Source organism: Macadamia integrifolia, chromosome 3, assembly GCF_013358625.1.
Source record: "Macadamia integrifolia cultivar HAES 741 chromosome 3, SCU_Mint_v3, whole genome shotgun sequence".
Classification (NCBI taxonomy): domain Eukaryota; kingdom Viridiplantae; phylum Streptophyta; class Magnoliopsida; order Proteales; family Proteaceae; genus Macadamia; species Macadamia integrifolia.
In genome coordinates this window covers 23,168,622-23,188,507 of record NC_056559.1, presented here as the reverse complement: position 1 = coordinate 23,188,507, position 19,886 = coordinate 23,168,622, and the positions used below count along the sequence as shown (strand labels likewise).

General features: G+C 39.0%; 1 protein-coding gene across 1 annotated transcript; it reads left to right on the top strand.

Annotated features, from left to right (window-relative positions):
* Positions 1-263: 263 nt before the first annotated feature.
* On the top strand, positions 264-18,837 carry LOC122073175 (cell wall integrity protein scw1). The gene is made up of 9 exons (XM_042637713.1): positions 264-471; positions 547-726; positions 810-885; positions 5,949-6,081; positions 11,218-11,332; positions 16,750-16,841; positions 17,038-17,107; positions 17,458-17,540; positions 18,259-18,837. The coding sequence occupies exons 1-9, from the start codon at positions 355-357 to the stop codon at positions 18,356-18,358; spliced, it is 966 nt and encodes a 321-aa protein (XP_042493647.1). The 5' UTR covers positions 264-354; the 3' UTR covers positions 18,359-18,837.
* Positions 18,838-19,886: the final 1,049 nt, after the last annotated feature.

Below are 19,886 nucleotides of genomic sequence, written 5' to 3'. Positions count from 1 at the left end.
CGGGCCGGGCTCAAGCCCGACACGTTTAATAAACGGTCCGGGCCGGGCCGGTCTATAAACGGTCAATCCCGGTCGGTTTAGCCGGTTCGGGCCACAAATTGACACCCCTACTCTAGGGGGTGAAACTGTAAATTATCCATATTTTTTTTCCTGGTAAATGCCTAATAGGTTACTACGTGGATATCGGACAGTTGAGATTAATCTCATGCGAGATCTACGGGTAACATTAATCGACGTGAAAAATAAGTTCGTTCGCAGGACATCCACCGGACTCCTTCTGGTCCTGCGATCACCACGCTTTAAAAATCACGAAAGCAGAGGAGGGAAGAGAAGACGACTCCGAAACTAACAGCCATGGCAGGTGCAGGCATTCATCCCTATCATCAGCAATGGGTTCCACCTCCTGCTCCCCCTCCTCCTCCCCCTCCATCTATCCCTGTCGAAAACCCTAACCGCACCGCCACTGACGAGGTAACCTCATCTCTTTCTCTCATCTAACCCTCTTCTGATTTGCCCTAGAAATCTTCATCGTCTGCTTGTTCTCAGGTTCGAACGATCTTCATCTCTGGTCTTCCAGAAGACGTGAAGGAGAGAGAACTACAAAACCTCATGAGATGGTTGCCAGGTTACGAGGCCTCTCAAGTGAACTTCAAAGGAGAGCAGCCCATGGGGTTTGCTCTCTTCTCTACTGCTCAACTTGCAATGGCTGCCAGAGATGCGCTTCAGGTCTCTATTTTTGTGGTAATTTTCGTTTTGTTTTGGTCTTTGATTGTCAATATTGATGAATGGGTCGAGTTTTGGATGTTCAGGAAATGGTGTTCGATGCGGAATCGAAGTCTGTATTGCACACAGAGATGGCAAAAAAGAATCTTTTCGTTAAAAGAGGTGAATTCTGTTTGACTTATTTACTGCAAATATAAAGTGTAATTGCTGTGCGAGGTTTGATATTCTGCAACTAGGAAGTAGCGTTTAATAAGTTCCCGGGAACCTGATACCCCAAATTATTCTTGAACGCCCAATGGAGATTCTGAAGCATGGTTTGCTTCCATATAAGCATGTCCTTGAAAGACCTTTACTAGTCTGTAATAATCAATTTCAAGCAAAAAATTTTGATGTACCACTTTTGCACACTGTACTGCTTACCTTTATCCAACTTCCTTTGGTGGTCTGTATACCATGAAGTAATTACATTGGATGCTTTCATAGTCAAGTTCTGCCTTTTGTGCTCTGCCCATTCCAAGAGTAGTTGAACGAGCCATGTTTAATTTGGTCCAGCATTCTTGTTGTGGCCTCTAATGGATTAGAAGTTCTTTTGGGATTTTCAAATAAGTGACTTGTGATGGAACATATGCTGCTTGCTGTACATTATTTTTTCCTCATCAGTGTTGTACAGGTTTTATGTTAATGGTTTCATGCTCCTCAGCTCCTGTTAGCATGGTAAATTGATGGGGTTTGATGTTGTGGCCTCATTGACCTAGAAGAGCTCCTATGGGATTGACAAAGTTCTATAAACCATGTGAAATGACTTATATCTATTGAATAATGCTATTGACAGGGACTGACTGTGATTGACTCTAGTGGACAGCTAGAAGAGATCAGTCATGCTATCTTAATTGGAAAATCCGAAATTATTTCAATTGTGGAGGCCACCTTGGAGCTAACTAATGTGTCCTACTTTTCATCCTGCTTAAGTATTGGAAACTTGTGTTTGATCGTTATCTTATTTTGTTCTATATATGTTGACATACATTCTTCAAATAATCTCGTTTCAGTTCAAGTTAGGCATTGAGTTTGGTATAGCTAGAGTTGGTAGCAATTATTTTAACTTATAAACCTCTTGCCAAAACAGGAAAAAAAAGGAGAGAAATTTACAGTTTTATTTTTGTTCTATATGGATACATGTTAGTATTGGATGAACTAAGGTTTGGCCCGAAACCAAAATGTTCCGCGAAACTGTTGAAACCTGGTAAATTTTGGCGGCAGGTTACCTGGTTTTGACTGCTGGTTTCGAGGCTCAAATGGCCAAATTAGCTCCCGAAACCTTTGGGAAACCTTATGTTAGGCCCGCTAAACATCGTGGAACCCTTAGATTGTAAAAAAGCACAACTAAAATGGTAGATTGGTTTTAGAACCTAGTTTGGTAGTGCATGCTGTATGTTTCTGTATACTTTCTTTAATATAACCTATTTTATACAAACTTAGTACTACAACGCACATAATTCAATTAAAACAACCAAAATATGCATTAGAATGTATAAACATAAATTTAAAAACCTTTTCATAATTATCAAATGATATACATGGTTCATTAAAAATTATGAAGAGTGAAGAACACAAACAAGTTAATTGTGTAACGCCCCGACCTCATTAACCTTGCACAATATTGTCCTTTTTGGCCCATTGGCCTCAAGGCTTTAAAACGTATTGTGCCATGTTAAGGAGGCTGGAGGTTATTAACTAGCCTAGTAATCTCTCCCTAGGCGATGTGGGACTAAAGTTTGCATACCCTCACCGATCTCTAAACCCCTGGTACTGGCCGTGTTCTTGGTTGGGACACCCCACCGATCTCCCAAGCGGGTCCGGTACTTGCCGTATTCTTGGGTCTCACACGTTGGACCCCTCTGCCCATCCTAGATTAGATTTGAAGTTGATGCAAGGCTTGTAGAGGAGGAAGATCCAGCCATAGTTGGCTAGGCTTCTTCTATTGAGCCAACCTCGTTTTGACCTTCATATGGACCTGCAATGGGTCCAGCATGGCCTGCATTAGAAGTCCGGTTGGTTGGATTCTTAGGCCCAACTAATGTGCCTGGTTTGGGCCATTAAGAGACCCTTTAATGACTTGTGTGGGAGGCTTCAAGGAGATTTTCTTTTGATCGTTGTTTCTATTTTTAAGTAGTTATTTAGTGTTGTAATTGGTGTAACCAGATATTAGGAAGCAAGCCAAGTTGTTTTCTATTTTCATTGGATTGTATTGTGTAAGGGATCTTATCCTCCACGCAAGGGAGGTTTGCTTTGAGATTATCAATAAAATAGGATCTGCACTACAACCCCCACGATTTTGGAGTATTGAAAAAAAGAAGCTTTTGGTTTCTGTTGTGAGATTCAGCTTGGTGTGAGACTCCGGTCAGTGAGAGACTGAGCAAGGCCATAGGTGAAAGGTCTTGGTCATACACCCCCTTTCTTCTTTTCTACTTTCTCTTATTCTCAGTTTCTATTGTCATACCCTGAAAATGTGTTCTGTGGAGACTGCTGAGACCATCTTTGAAGGCCAATTAAGGTTCTATTGGTGTTCCATAATCTGTCCTATCGAGCTTCATCGATAGTCTGAAGATTGGTGATTAAAACATACCCTGCAGCTCTGCTGGTGTCAACTTAAAGCCAACTCTAGATTAGGCCAGCAGTGATTTGTTTGCTATCAATCAGTTGTAAGAGGTCGTATCTGTTTGGGAAGATTTATCAACTTGAGAGTCTTGTGGTTACTATATGCTGACTTGCATTCCTTGTTGAAGATGGCTATCATTGAAAGAGTCCAAGATAGCTAAAACCTCATTTTTGGTTGGACTATTTTTAACATTTCCGTTTTGGTTCAATCTTCTCTACCTAGGTAGGTGATCTCCTTTCCTTAATCTCCTTCTTTCCTGGACAGAGTCAACTACTATGTTAGATGTTCTGACAAGTGCACTTAGTTGTCAGAAATTACAGATATTTTTGAACCCGACTCTGCTTGAGGGGGTTGTTTATCAGATTTGGACACTATCAGATCACATCATCCAAATTCCAATCATTGGATCTCTGTGATATTTTTGGACCCGACTCCTCTTTTTACTTGTCACCTTCAATTGTAAATTCAGATGGATCCATCATGCTGATCTGGTGTTCTTTTTGATTTAAAAAAAAATAGGATATCAGTTACTAATTCTGTTATTGGGCCGTAGCCTTACATCCAGCTGTTGGATGTGCTAGAAATTTTGGGGTTTTGTTCTTCATCCGAGTATTACATTTGACCAGAATTTTATTTAAATCTGATAACTGGATTTTGAGTTCCAAGCTATTGCCAAACCTGGTACATGTGCCCTTGTCCTTCTTGCTGAGTGAAAACTTGTAATCTGTTGAAAGGTTAATCCTACTATACCACTATTTACCACATCGACTACCACAAATGCCACAAATTGTCACTGTAGATGCGTTCCAGTGTTGCCGAAGACCATCTTCACAAAGGCATGGGAGTGATTTGGCAAAAGATCACAAAAATTGAACTTTTCTAGGAAGTTTCCTTCTTAGGAGTTGAAACTGTCGAAACTAGTGAATCGATGGAAACCATGCATTTTTTATACAAAGGTTTGTATCGAAACAATCCGAAACCTGAAACATGATCAAAATTTCGCCAGAACTTGGAAAATGCGAGCGAAACTTGGTAAGACCCAGGTATTGTACCTAGTTTTGTTTAGAACTTCAAAAAATTTCGCGAAATTCCAGTCATTTCGACCAAAATTTCAAACATTGGGATTAAATTGCCCAGGCCAACTGGGATTGAAAGGGATGCACATCTGTCTGTACCCAAATAGCCAAAAATATTGATTGATTATGTAGATTTCTAAAAAAATAGTTTAATCCGGTTGGACATCCACCTGTCCTTGTCTGAATCTAAGAACTAGCCACAGAAAAAACTAACTGTTTGAACTGGAACCATAGTTGTATAAAATTTTGCCACCCCTAGTGCGAAGTTTTGGCTGAGTAATAATTGAAATAACAATGTCAATATCAAATCAGAGGGACAAAGTGATTAAACCGAGGGGGCCTGTTTGGATGGACTCCCCTCTAGTCTTGAAAATTTTCCCTGTTTGTTTTGGTGGATAAATCAAAATGGTTCTTGATAAGGAAATGCCAACTGTGATTTAGCTGAAAAAGCTATGCGAAAGATAGAGAGGATAATTCTCAAACTATAATGTCAAGTCAACTGATCCTACCCTTGAACTCTTTACACAAAGAAGCCTAAACAGCCACTTTCTATTTCACTTCACTGGCCACCCAGTGAGCTAGTTCTGCATGATTTTCAAATTTGTCTCTCCAACTAAATGCACCATGTTACTGCAGCTGGCAAAAATCCCAAGGCTTCTTGACCTTTCTGCAAAACCTGATACCTTTCTAGCTATGAAGAGAGCTGTAGTACTTGTATCCTGCACCTCCCCATTTCTTGAAATGCAGCACCTAAAATTGAAAGCAAAAAGGCAATGAATATGGCAATCAGCAACTGCGATACTGATTTGGCAGTTTGAAGGCATATCATTATATCAATCATGCATTCAGCACACAAAAACCCTGTGAAATGGGATGATCAATTGTAAGGATAAAAAAATGATGTGCATACCAGAGGTTCTTACATCCCAAAACTTCATTACTGTTTGCCTTGCCCTTTTAAGTCAAGTAAAAGTATAGATGAGCATTCCATGCTATCAGTTTTATATAAAAATTATGAATTTAGAGCATTGGAGGCTCAGATGATATCTGTGGTTGCAGTGTATACTGTAGACTGAACAACATTGAAAGCAAAGCCTAGGCTGCGTTTGGTAACTTTCCAGAAAAAACGTTTATGGAGTATTTTTCGTTCAATGGAAACGAAAAAACGGAATAAAGTGTTTGGTGCATTTATGGTGTGTTTTGTTTTTTTTGAACAAAAAGTGAAAAAAAAAAGGTAGAAGTGAGAATTGACGGAATGACAAAAGGTAGTTCCGTCATTCCAAAAAAAAAAAAAAAAAAGAGGACATTTGGACTCAGAAATTGAAATTTCCGTTTTTGACATGAAACGTCGTTTCTGTTCCAGAAACGTTACCAAACGCAGCCTTAATGCTTTCGAATTGTATGTTCATGTTAATATGATTATTGCTAGGCACACTGTATAAAGTACATATGTAATCACTGTTATGATTTTGTTCTCATTTTTTCTGTAGGTGTAGTGACAGATTCAAGTTCCTTCGATCAAAGCAAACGCTTGCGAACGGGTGGTGACTATACACACACTGGTTATCCAAGTCCATCACCTTTTCATCCTCCCCCACCAGCACCTGTTTGGGGACCTCAAGGGTATCTTGTTTAAACTATATTCTGCTCCATTTCAATTTGCGTTCCGTGTCAAGTACAATGTATTGCGACATGGTAGTGCAACCCTGGGTTACAGAACCCAAAGTTTGGTTGCTGTGGACCCACATGTGACAAATCTAAGGAACAATTGCAATTTTGTAAATATATTGAAAAATACAGGATCCCTTTTGGGTAAGAGACATAATCTGGGACTAATAGGTAAATAGATTTGAGGAAAAGGACCAATCTGAAAATTTGAAACTAGAATGGGATGAAACCGAAATAAATTCAGAAAGGAAGGCGTATGAGTAATCCTATAAGAAGCTATTCTTATTTGTAATTTACAGGATTAGTCATTCCCTACATTGGAATTGTGAACAGTGATACATGACAAAGCATAGATTTGAAGAGGGTGAGCTGATCTCTTGCAACACACCTTTGTTGGACTTGAAACTTTAGTGTTAAGATCTTCACTCGTAGGCCTCTTGAATTTATTCAACACACATCCAAATCTGAAGTCTGAGAGTTAATGCAAAATTCCTGAAACAGGTCCTGCGGACGAGGGTGAACTATACCTGGTCACAGGTCTTTATTTCTTAGCTGAAGGGGAATTAGGAACTGAAGATCTAGGGTATGGGTTGCCTATGGAAGGGCAACATATGCCTAGAATATTAGGCCAAACTGGTCAGGGATGAGGAGTCACAAGAACTTTTTCCCCACTCCAGCAGTTTCTCCCAACAAGAACTACCAGTATAAAATAATAATTCTCAACAATAAAAGAAAGAAATTTGTGAGGAAGAGCAGAAACAACAAAGAAGGAAGAAGAAATAACTAGATTAAGGGAGAAGTGGAGGAGAAATAAGAATGAACACACCTACAACAAAGAGATTTAGATTGAATTGAATCAGGGAGATGAGAGGGAAGCGATAGTGCGGTGAGAATCGATTGTTTTAATCACGTGTATATTTACTTGAAAAATAACTCCTACTTATACAAAATAAATCTCTAAGACCTTTATTGAACTGAAACCAAGGTTCCACATTTTGGGTTTTTGGTCGAAACCTAGGATTTTTCTGGGCCAATCAAAACCTAAGTTTCAAGGTCCAGAAAATGGTGTTTTGACCTCTCTTTTTGTGCTTCACATTTTTAATGTTTTATCGTTTTACACCTATCCCATTAATTAGTTTCACAAATAAACCACCCAAAATGATGATTTTTTTTGGCAAAATCACAAGTAGCAATGTCGAAACCAATTTCGACCATTGGTTTCGTCTTGGACCATGTTGAAGTCTAGTTATCTCGGTTGACTGAAACTTAAAACTATGCTGAAAACCAGGCTTGGACCTAGTTCTTGGTTTGGGATTCCAGATTGGGTCCTGCTGGTCTAACCAAGCATATGCTATAACATCAGTTCTCCTGCTCTTGAAAGAATGACATTGATCTCTTCTCTAGAGAATAGGTCCAAAGCCTTTCACATGAGCTGTCTTGTAGGGCTACTTCCGTGGGAGGTTTAGTTTATGAACTAGGTTGGCTGAGCCTGAGATGAGGTTGGATTTTGCTCCTGTGTCAACCATTGTATGAACTACTGTATAATCCTCATCATGCAGTAAAATAGCCTATTTGAAAGGGGAGCTTTCTCTACTCATCTATTGTAGAGGAGAGTAAGACTAGCTGAGTAGGTTTAAACCTTGTCATCATAACTGGGGTCATCTAAATGAGGAATAGGATCACAAATTTCCATGTCATCCATGTTGTGTTTCTTTGCATACCGCGTCTCAACTATGTTCATAGAACGGGTTTGTGAGGACACTTGTTGCTGAGTAACCTTCCTTGCCACAATTGCGGCACACTATGTTTTTTAGCTTCTTGTTCCCCTTCGAGACCTCTAGTTTAGTTTCTCAAAATTCTTTTCTTTGGTCCTAGGTGTAGGCCAGTAAGCTGAAGAAGTCTTGAGAATGTCTTTCAGGTAACTGTGCTTCTCTTTTGTTTTCTTAGGCTTATGTGGCTGCCACAGCAACTGATCTGAAATCTCCATTGGCAAGCTCTAACCAGATTTCTGTGCTCAGCTTACTGACATATCTAAACGACTAAACACTCTTGCTGATCTCTTTCCTGAAGTTTGCGTTTGGAATACAACTTGTGGAATTCCATGGTGCAAGTATCCACATCCTTGGCGTCTTGGTGGAAATTCACTAACTTGTGGAACTGCAAGGGCACGTTTTAACGCCCTGACCCTATGTCCACCTTTGTCCCATGGCCTTATGGCTTTAAAATATGTTGTGACTATGGAAGGGTGCTGAGATTATGAACTATCCTAGTCTCTTCCCCCTAGTTGATGTGGGACTAAAGTGATGCCCCCGCTCAATGCCTCCCCCGCTTCTTGCCCAATCTTTGGGGATTTGGGAGGAATAGATTCTCATTTAGTATCTGCTTTATTACCTCCCAGTTGGTGACTGGACCAAGTCGCCTAATGAACCTTGATTGTGGTACATCATCCCACTACGAACATATATACTAGTGAATTTGGTGAGGATGAGCTCAGACTTCTTGTCATTTGGAAAGGACTTGTAGAAAAATTCCTCTCAAACTTGGTCAACCAATCTAGAAAAGCCTTAGGTCCCTTTTTACCGTCGAACTCCGGAACCTTGGTCTTGATGCCAAAACCTCGGTAAAAAAACTGTTGTGTGATGTCTTGGGAATGACTGGCCTTGGTTGTTGGCTCGGGTGCATATCCGCAATCCGTAAAGTACCAAACTGGGGGGCTGGTGTAGGTCCTACATTGTCTCGCGTATCGGTTCTCAAGAAAGTCTCAGCAAGAGTTCCGTGAAATCAGTTTTCAGTCTGCCAAATTCTCTTCCTTGAACTTGTCAAAACTTAATTTCAATCCTCTATTGGTTTTGCTCTAATTCCTTGTGCAACTTGTAGACCTTAAAGATGATGATGTGAGAGGGTCCTGTCATGGTTAGGATAGAATTTTGGTTCTGATACCACGTTGGTACAACCCCAGTTTACAAAATCTAAATTTTTGTTCGTTATGGGTCCACAAATGACAAATATAAGGAACAATGGAAATTCTGTAAATGTATAGAAAATTCAGGATCCCTTTTGGTTAAGAAAACAGAATATGGGATTAATCGGTAAATAGATTTGAAGGAACCAATTTGGAGTTTTAAAACTAGAGGGATAAACCAAAACGAATTCAGAACTGGGGCTTTTGAGTAATCTTATAAAAGCTGTCTTTGGTTGTACTTAATAGGACATATCATCCCCTACCTTAGAACCGCGAATAGTAACCCATGACAAAACATATATTTGAACAGTATTAGAATAAACACCAAGAAATACAAAGAAAATAAAACACAAATTTGCACAAGATGACACAGATTTAACGAGGTTCACACACCGATGTGTGCTATGTCCTCGAGCGAAGAAGACGATGATTCACTACGTAGAAGAAATGTTACAAGGGAGATTGCTCAAGAACACTCAAACAACGGTAAGAAAACTAGCCTAGAAACCCTAACACGAACACTCCTGAAATTACAATCCTTGCTCAACAAGGTGATAGTGCATTATATACTCCTCCAAGTTGCGGGTCGATCCATTAGGTCGTAGACGATTGGGTCGTACCATATTGCGGTGGCTACGCCCCTGCACCCCCATACGAGATCAGTGATGTGCAATAGGCCCAAGCCCTCTGTTACATCACAAATTTCAGAAAAAATCTCATTTGGGTCACTACCAGAAAATGTCGGAGCGAGTCAAAACGGGTCAAGAATTCAAGGCAAATATAACAAATAGGGTGAGAGATCTCCAGTACACTTGCATTGGACTTGCCACTTTAGGGTAAGATCCTCACTCTTAGGTGAATTGGCCTTAGGTGCTGAAGGCCTTGGGTTGGGTTGCCTATTGAAGGGCAAACCATGCCCAGAATAGTGGACCCAACTGGTTTGGGATGAAGGAGTCGAAGAACTTCTCCCTAGTCCAGCAGGTTCGCCCAACAGGAATCACCAGTGTAAAATAATGATTTTTGACTGTAGAAGAAAGGGATTCGGGAGGAAGAGCAGAAATAGACAGAAGGAAGAAGAAATAACTAGATCAAGGGCGAATAAATAAGAAAGAGCACACCTGGAGCAAAGGGATTCAAACCATGGAGAATGAGAGAGGAGAGGGAAGCAACGATACTTGCTCATCAAAAACTTTTAGCAACATACGGCATCATAAAAAAAAATTCATTCAATATTCTACTCTGAGAATCAATAGTTACAATTTCATGCATGCATATACTTGAAAAATAACTCCTCAGACTCCATGACTGAAAAAATGCTCTCCTAACGTTTTATGACTCCCATATATATATATATATAATGTGTGTGTGTGTGTGTGTGTGTGTGTGGTGAAATATAATTCAGATTACAAGAATATCCATAGGCAAATTATTAAATCCTTCAATATAAGTATTGGATATGTGTGTGTGTGTGTGTGTGTGTGTGTGTGTGAAATATAATTCAGATTACAAGAATATCCGTAGACAAATTATTAAATCCCTAAATATAAGTATTGGATAAGGTTTGGATCTGGTTCTCCTTGGTCTGCTTTCGAATTTGGTCATGTCAGTTCAACCAAACATTTGCTACTGCATTGTAGTTATTTAAACTTTATTATACATGAATTTTGTGCGAATGTTCTAGGGGGATGGCCATATGGTTCATGTATTTTACTGTGTCAACTTTATTTTGTATGACAAATTTCATCCTGATAGCCCTCTGCCATGTAGGAAGGAGAGTGACATTGTCACCCTTTTGGTGAATGATGAAATATGGTGCTTGGATTCATAGTAGGATGAATGCTATTCATTAAAGAAGAAATGGCTGAGATGGACCATGGCGTTTTATATTGACTAATTCAGAAATATACACTTCTGATGGGTGGTTGAGACTTGTTTTGTTATACCTCCATCCTTAAAATGTCTGAAAAGAATACATTACAGCTCACATTTTTTATTTTTTGTTTGGGATAGATTACTACAGCTCACTTTTACTGTATCTGAAATATTTGCAGCGGGCAGGATTTTGTTCTGATTTTAGGAATTTTCAAATTAAACCATATTCCTCTTGTTAACGTTGTTTACTTATGTAGCTATATGGCTCCACCACCTCCACCATATGATCCTTATGGAGGATACCCAGTTCCTCCAGTACCAATGCCTACACCGGCTCCTTTACCAGCACCTAGTGGTTATGCACCTGTTCAGGTAATATAACATTTTCTGCCTGTCAGCTGTGTTTTATCTGAGGTATTTTGTAACCCTATCAATTTGATTCTCATTCTGTTTTTAATATGAATCTCTTTATCATCGTGGTTCATCTCCCTTGGCGATGACTAAACATTCCATGTTTGTTGTGCCTTGAACAAAAAATTTCATTTTTATAGTGTCTTAAACTTTTACTATTTTCGTATCCCTCTAAAAATATATCCATTTTCATTATGTCTTACACTTTTACCATTTTGGTATCCCTCTTTTAAAATGTGGCATTACTATTTTCTCTCGTCATTCCTGTGGTCTGTTTATATGCTGTTATCTTGCTGTTTTTGGACCTAATATGAGAAGATGGTGACAAATATCATGATTTAATGACATGTCACTGGAAGTAGATTTATTGGACATGCATTTTGTTTATGAAATTTTATGGGCTCTTTGGGGATTTCCTTGATAGTAAATTGATTTTGCCTTAAGAGCTTGTTGGGTGTTCTTACATCTAATAAGGGATGGTTTGCTTTGGTTTTCCCTACAAGTTAGTCACAATTAGGCTAGAGCCTTTGACTAGTTTCATTGTTTTGGGCAAGGTTTAAGATCTTGCTCTCGCCCCCCATCTCGCTAATCCAACAAAGAGAGATCTTGCCTTTTTTTCCCAGTCGACTCGGTGGTTGTTATCGGTAGCTCTGTGGTCTATGTAGCCATTGAAAGTTGGTATTTACCCTATTTTAGGCCTTTTAAACAATGAAAACATCAGTTTTTTAAAAATCAAACCTAAAATTGTACTTTGATTTCGTACCCTATGTACGTAGTCTTCGATTATTCGGACCTTAGGCTAGTATGCTCTATTCCACAATCCACATTCCACAATCAACACATGACACAATATAATCATAAGAATTTAAAAGACATCATATATAAGAAAAGTAACTCCAAATGTGGATGAGGAGGAGGCAATATGCTCTCCTCTTTAAGCTTCAATGAGTGTAAAAATGGAGATCGTCAAGCAAAAGCACCAAAATCCTTGTTCCTTGGTGTTTTTTCTTCAACAAAGTAGAGAGAGGCGAGATCTGGCGAGATTTGGCGAGATCTCAGTCGAGTTCTTGTACAATTTGTATCTCACCATGCATCTCGTCTCGTCTTTTTGAAAAAAAAAAACGAGATATTAGCGAGATCTCGCTGAGATCTTGAACCATGGTTTTGAGGCCTGAGCTGGTTGAAATGGTTGACTGGTCTCTGGTGACTAGAATGGGTTGATCCATCTACAAGAATAACTTGGTTACTTGAGATGGATAATTAAGACTTCTGAAAAGAAGAGAATACGTTTGGCTTACCAGTCATGTGTGAGGAAGCACTTGAATCAATAACCTAAGGAATAGGAGATGAAACACTAAAGAGGTGGGTATACATGATGATGTAGATCGCATGAGCAAGGCGAAAACCATTCCAGTTGTGGGATTCAACGCTGTTAGAGACAACCTGGTTAGGTGTGGTCCAGTTCTTGGGGCATATTTTGGTGCAATTCTGGTTCTCTACTTCAGCCATCAAACTGGACCAAGAATGGACTAACATGTGTTATTTTTGAGTGTCCAATGGGTTACGTGGGTTATGGGCTTTATATTTTTGGGTTTGCTTTTGTAATGGTCAATTCTATAAGCCCAAATATTGGGGATTAAAGTCCTATACGGGATTAGTAGTTATTTTATGTTTCTTAGGCTGCGTTTGGTGGTCATTCAGTTCAAAAAATAACGTTTCGTGTCAATAATAGAATTTTCAGTTTCTGTGCCAAAATGTCGTTTTAAAATAAAAAATGGTGTTTGGTGAACTTGTTTCAGGAACGATTACCCTAGTTTTCACTTTTTTTGTATTTGGAACGAAACCAAAATGACGGAACAAGGTTTTGTCGTTCCATCGTTTTGCGTTTCTAGCATTTTTTTTTCCTTTTCATTCCAGAAAAACTAAAAAAAAACTAAATTGACACCAAACGCTTTATTCCATTTTTTTTTCCTATAGAACGGAAAAATGCCAGAAACGTTTTTCTGGATGACTACCAAACGCAGCCTTAGTCATTAAGAATATTAGGTTTCTATATTTTGAGTATTCTAGATGTCTAGTTATGCCCTTTGTTTCTTTCTTGACCCAAATTTGAGGACCATCCGACGCTTCCAACTCAAGTTCTTGAAAAATCCCTAAAACTCCCCTCTTTTTTTTTGCAACAGCATAAGTCTCAATACAGTCAACAGAATTTTGTTAAATTTTTTATGGTTTGTTCCTGCATTTAGGACCTCCATTCCATCCAATTTTCAGCCCCAGTGGAGTCCTATTTGGTGAAATACAATTTATGCAAGTTTCGACCTAAATCTGAATCTATTTTCAGATTTGTTTATACTGTTGAATTTGATCTATTCCAAGTCGTGTTGGAGTTTATAATGGATTTTACTGGGACTGATTACCTTTTTAATTAGTCTGACATCACATGATTGAGCTAATGTTGACGTAGATGTGGAAGCGGATGTCTCAAGCTGCTGAGCTCGTTTTAGTAGTTGATTGACCAGCTCATCACCGAGATACAGAAGAACTTTGATTGGTGTCATGGGATGACACCACTTCTTCACTGAGATGACACCACTTCTTCACTCCCATCGGTCATTGATGTGTTATCAAATTGCTCTTCCCATTGAGGTTTACCATGCTTCACCTGACACTACTCAATTGTATGATTAGTGAGATCACAATGTGTACATTGTTTGACAAACTGATCAAGTTGCTGTCTGTCACAATCACTCATACCGTGTCCACTTCCTCCCCATAAATCATGACCTCTAGTAGGAAAACTAGAGCCACGTCCACGTCCACCATTGCTAACAATAAATGTAGAACTGTCCTCAGAAGAGGATGTGGATTCAGATTTAGGCAGGGGGGTGGGACACAATCTGTTGAATCCTGCAATGTGCATCTTTCATGGAGGGAATTTTCTCACCATCTAGTATTTGACTCTTGACAGGCTGAAGATCAGAGTCTAATCCAGATTAAAATTTAGCAACCAAGTATTCAGAACGCTGAGATTTTGAGAACTTCAATATCAGTTATAAGGGGCTGGTAAACATTGAGTTTCTCCCACATGCCCTTTAAAGTATTATAATAGTCACCAACTGACTTGCCATTCTGCTTGAGGGAGATTGTTTTCATAAAGATCATAATAAACTCTGGACACGTTCTTATCTTGAATATGACTCTCTTTGAGATCATCCCCAGGCACATTTGGCTGTGGTGTGAAACATAATATTGGCAGCCACAAAAGGGTCACACATAGTATTCCATAACCAACAAAACAATGGAGAGAAGGTAATTTGAAGTATCATTCAATTTTATAAATGTGATTTGGACATTGACAATGCCCATAGGAGATTTAGAATCAGCCATGATAGAAATATTCAGCAATACCACATCGCAGAGAAGAACTCAGAAGCAACCAGCCACAAAGATCAATCCTGATAACTTAGGGAATTGCACCCACTTCACAATGCACAACCGATACTGGTAACCAGCAGTGAAGAGTACCAAAACAGAACCAAAGAAGGTTAAAACAGTAGACACACAACCCAGAAACAGCAGACCCTAGCGCAGAGGAGAAGCATGTCCAAGTGGGCTTTTTCTTCATAAAGTGCAGACCACCACTCCTCCACTAATCACAGCAGTAGTACTTGAAGAAGAAACCCTAGTTGTGCATAATGGGAGGGAAAAAGGGGCTATACCAAACAAAAACAGCAAAGGTGGCTGCACACCAGAAGATGGGAAAAACCTAACAAGCACCCAAAAGAAAGATGATAAAGTGAATGAGTGCTGAAATCAATGCTCTGATGTTATGCGACAGTATTAGAACTTGAGATCAGTACCTATGCATATAGGAAAGGAAGAGGAAACGTAGGAGGAGAAGAGAAGAAAGAATGGAGAAAAAGAACACCACAAGTAGGAGGAGAAGAGAAGAAAGAATGGAGAAAAAGAACACCACAATTAGAGAGAACGGAAATGCTTTCTAATCGTGGGTTTTTTTTGGGGGGGTGGGTTTACCTTTTATAATAATAGAATCGAAAAATTACAATGAAGGACAAAATCATAAACTTGTAATCAGCATGGAATCAGATGTTCTTATATACAGCTTGGGATTTGACTAAGATGAGAATTTTACGTCTTTCCAAAATGCCGAAGTTTAGGACAACACTGATCCACCCCTCCTGTGAAAGCAGAACGTGCATCAGGTCATGGCCATTCTATTTATTAGTACATCTGCAAGAGTGTCTGCAAGAAGAGGGATTTTCTTACAGCCCCTTCTGAATCTTTATCTGTTTGCAAGGAAAAGGGTGGGATTGGGAGCCCTGCTTGTGATCTCTGTCCCCTCTTTACATTTCAGCTCTGTGAAAATTTCATAGAAGCCTTACGTATAGTTGTTCAACGTATTTGTGCTGCCAGCTCCAAAACAAAAAATTGGCTGTGTATGGAATCAATACATCTTTTAAAACTAAGAAATTTAAGATTAAGATTCAATATAACATATGAAAATGCGAAAAAGAGCGTTTTGTGATGAAATATTGTAGAAACTGGGTGTTGATTTAGGAGACCAAGGCTGTGACCAGAATGGTTCCATTTTTAGTGTTGTTAGCCAACAAACAAATATACTTTGGGTTTGTAATTCATTTAGGATATGATAGTGCAACAAATCTCAAGCCTTTTATCCTTATAATTTGTTCCCACAGATGGGCAGTGGGTATTTCTTTTTGCCATTTTAGTCGATAAGAAAGAAAGAAAATTAACGAAGAAAGAGGAGAAACAGAGATGGGCCGTGGACCCTAAACAAGGATTAATGCTATAAAAGGGGAAGTTCTCAAACAAAGGGAAGAAAAGAAAAACAAAACAAGGGGAGTGGTAAGTCCACACTACTTACTAGATCTTGTGAAACTGATTTTAGCTCGTCAGCTAAGATATGACCTTGGGTTCCTGGATACCAAGATATTCAGCCTGGAGCTGAAGTGGGACCCCTCTCTAATGTACGGAAGGCTTCTTGGGCAACTTCTTGTCATCAAAGAACAACATGAGTTGCTTTCCGCAACTGGTATATCATGCGACATAGATGGGCTTAGTGGAGGTTGTGAAAGAAAACATAGATCTACATCGTCAAACTTTCTCCCAAGTAAATGGATTTTTTTTTTTTGACTGAAGGAAAATTGATTTTCTTTCATTGCATGTTAGTTTGCTTCTGGGACGTGTTGACATTAACTTTTAGCCTTTTTTCTTTCATTCTGCAAAGAAGATATATGCAAGCATACTTTTTTATGACAGGAAATTGGGTGAGAAGCATCTCATGGGTTTTTCCTCCACCCCCCCCAAAAAAAAAAAAACTCCTATCTTCTGTGCAGAACACGAAAGATAATCCTCCTTGCAATACGCTATTTATAGGCAATCTTGGAGAGAATGTTATAGAGTCTGAACTGAGGGACCTTTTCAGTACGTATGTATCTTTCTTCCTTGCCTAATATAAAACCCTCATTTTTTACATTTCTACTTTGTACTATGTTTTCCCTTTTCCTCTTTGTTTGCACTGATGTACAGATTAGATTTTCCATTTCAGTATCATAATTCAGCAAGTTCCTTCTTGCCCCTATCTTTTCTTATGGTTTGGCTTGAATCTTGTTTCTGTGATGCAGTCAACCTGGGTTTAAGCAAATGAAGATCTTGAGGCAAGAAAGAAATACCGTGTGCTTTATGGAATTTGAAGTAAGTGGGGTAAATTGAGGCACAGAATTACAAGTAATGCTATATGCCCAATAAAATTAATTTAGACATCTTTTCTTATTTTTTATTTTCTTCTACTGTTCTATAAAACTCGAAAAGCATATTGTATACAATTAGAGGGAGCCAAGGCTATGAAGTCTGAAAGACCACAGAAAACTTTCTGGGGAATAGGAAAAGTTTAGCTTCCACCCCACCCCCCCCACCCCAAAAAAAAAAAAAAAAAAAAAACAAAGAGATAAAATAATGAGGCAAATATGTGTGCGTATCATGTAAGGTATCTCCCTCTTCTGCATTATCCATTTTTCTTGAGACCTGTTTGATTGCTTGTGTAGGATGTGAATAGTGCCACAAATGTGCATCACAATTTGCAAGGTGCTGTAATCCCCAGTTCTGGACGCGGTGGCATGCGAATCCAATATCCTTTTGTTACTGGATACTTCTTGATTTTGTCAATGTTTTCCTCCTTTCTTTGCTGTGGTATTTTGCAATATCCTTTTGTTCCTGGATACTTCTTGATTTTGTCAATGTTCTCCCCCTTTATTTATTGGAGTTCGAAATCAAGGTGCCCCCCCCCCCCCCTGCTGAACAAAGGGTTCCCAAATTAGCCACTGTTTTTTTTTGGAATTTTTGAAATGATATACTCTTTTAGCTTATGCTTTTCAGTGGCGGTGTTTCTTCACTTTCTTTCCATCGTATTTTACATTTTGTTTCTATTGATTGGATTCTGGAGTAAGAGCAGAATTTTCCATGAAGGTTTTCAGTTGACTTCGTATTTTTCTAAACAGTTTAGTTTACATTTGAAGCATTCAAATGGGCCAGGTTCCATCCCGTGAACCCCAGCTTTTCTTTTCTGGTGGTTCTAAGCATAATCAGAAACAGATTACATTTTCCATTTGTAACAATGCCCTGCAGATTGTATAGGCGACGGTTTTTTTTTTTTTTGTGTGTGTGTGTGTATTTTATTGTATTGTAAACGTACTCACCTTATGCAGGGTGTCTGGTCCAATTGAATTGGCATTCACATTACTCCCAGATAGGGATTTTGTTCAAAACTTATGATTGGCTTTATTTATTTATTTTTGTCTTGATTTGGGTTGTTTTTGTACTATGTGTTGTTCTTGACCTTTGGAAACATATTCAAAGAATCCGTTCGGGAGGAGGAAGGATTCATTCGCCCCTGTTCCTGCTGCTCCTGAGGTCAATGGTGTTCCTCAGCCACTGACTTACCAGTAGCTGGAAGGGATGTATTCTGCTCTTAATGCTCTGCATGACAAATAGGAAACAGGACTATTTCTACTACTAAATGATTAGATGCATCATGCTGCCGTTGCATGAACCTACTTCATCAAGTCATCATCATTAGCATCTCTGCTTGTGTGCATGAATGCACGTGATGATATCATGCACTGTCAATGGGCCTATATTTCAAAGGCTGAATGATATATTGGAGAAAAGCTTTTGCTGGCATCCAGGAAGCCTGAATGAATAGGGAATCTATGTTTTGTTCATAGGGCAGACATGGTGCATGAAACTTTAATTTTCTTTTGGATTTATGCAGGGACTTCATCTTTGTTATGTTGTGCATCAACATTAGGAATGATAGTATGATACTTTTAAGTGACATCTTGCCATTTTCCATTTTCCATTTTTCATTTCATGTCATGTCATGACATATATTGAGCTATGGATAATCTGAAACATCATATCATCAATCAGTATTCCTCATTTTATGATGATCACAAGCATAAGAGTCCTTCATCAACCAAACATCCATCCATTCATGAGGTCATCACACAACTGATTATTGATGATTTTACCCTCCAGGCCCTTCAACGGTCAAATAATAAGCTGAAGAATGTTGGAAATGTATGATTCTATGATTTTTATGCAGGGGTTTCTCTTACATAAGAACTGAAATTCTGAGCTGCTATTCCTTTCAACAGTGGGGTCCAGGGGCTGCTGGCACAATATTTTTCAAGTTCTGGTAAGTTTCTCCCTAACCAAGATATGAATATGGGCTCCATCCAGATATGTTCATTTGATAGCTTAACTAGGTAAAAACTTCTGTTACCACAAGTGAAGCTGGCGCAAGGTCTGTGGTTTCTGGCGAATTCTTCATCTGTTAAGGCAACAGTGTGAGGGCTTTCTTCAGTTTATCTCTCATTTATAACTAACTAAAATTTCTCCTTGGCAAATTGGTTGAGGTTCTTGGTTCTGCTGAATACAATGCCTAGATGTAGAACTTACGTTATGGAAAAGAACTGATTCTTTCACATAGCTTTGCATATCTTGAGCAATGTTTGTTTCCGTGCTCTTCAATTGTTCCAATCTTGAGATATTTTGTTATGGAGTCGTTCTTGCCCCAACTATGCCAGCAATGTTAATGTAAACAACTAAATGCGAAGTCATCAATGAGTGAAAAAGCTGTCTTTTACTAATGTCTTGTTCTGGTGTTTATTCTCGAGTTGCGAGCCTATGTGGTGTAGTGTAAAATTTGCTTGTGTTTACTTTTAACTAAGCCAAGTTCTAAATGCAAGTCCACTGGTTGTACATGCACATTTTGGGACTGCTCATGGCAAATGCGGGATTTGGATTGAAGCTTTGCCTGCAAACCTTGATCCATATAACTGGCTCTCCCTATCCTCAATTCTGGCTGATCTGCTGTTTTCCCTCCTTTCCTGTCCTTGGGTTTTAATCTAGAAAGCTTTGCCTGCAAGCCTTTCAACACCACATTTAATTGTCTCACCTGTGCTGCTGAATA

Coding starts and splice junctions, on each gene's coding strand:
- LOC122073175 (XM_042637713.1), top strand. CDS start 355: ATGGCAGGTGCAGGCATTCATCCCTATCATCAGCAATGGGTTCCACCT. Junction 472..546: donor ACCGCACCGCCACTGACGAG/GTAACCTCATCT, acceptor GCTTGTTCTCAG/GTTCGAACGATCTTCATCTC. Junction 17,541..18,258: donor CGCGGTGGCATGCGAATCCA/ATATCCTTTTGT, acceptor ACCTTTGGAAAC/ATATTCAAAGAATCCGTTCG.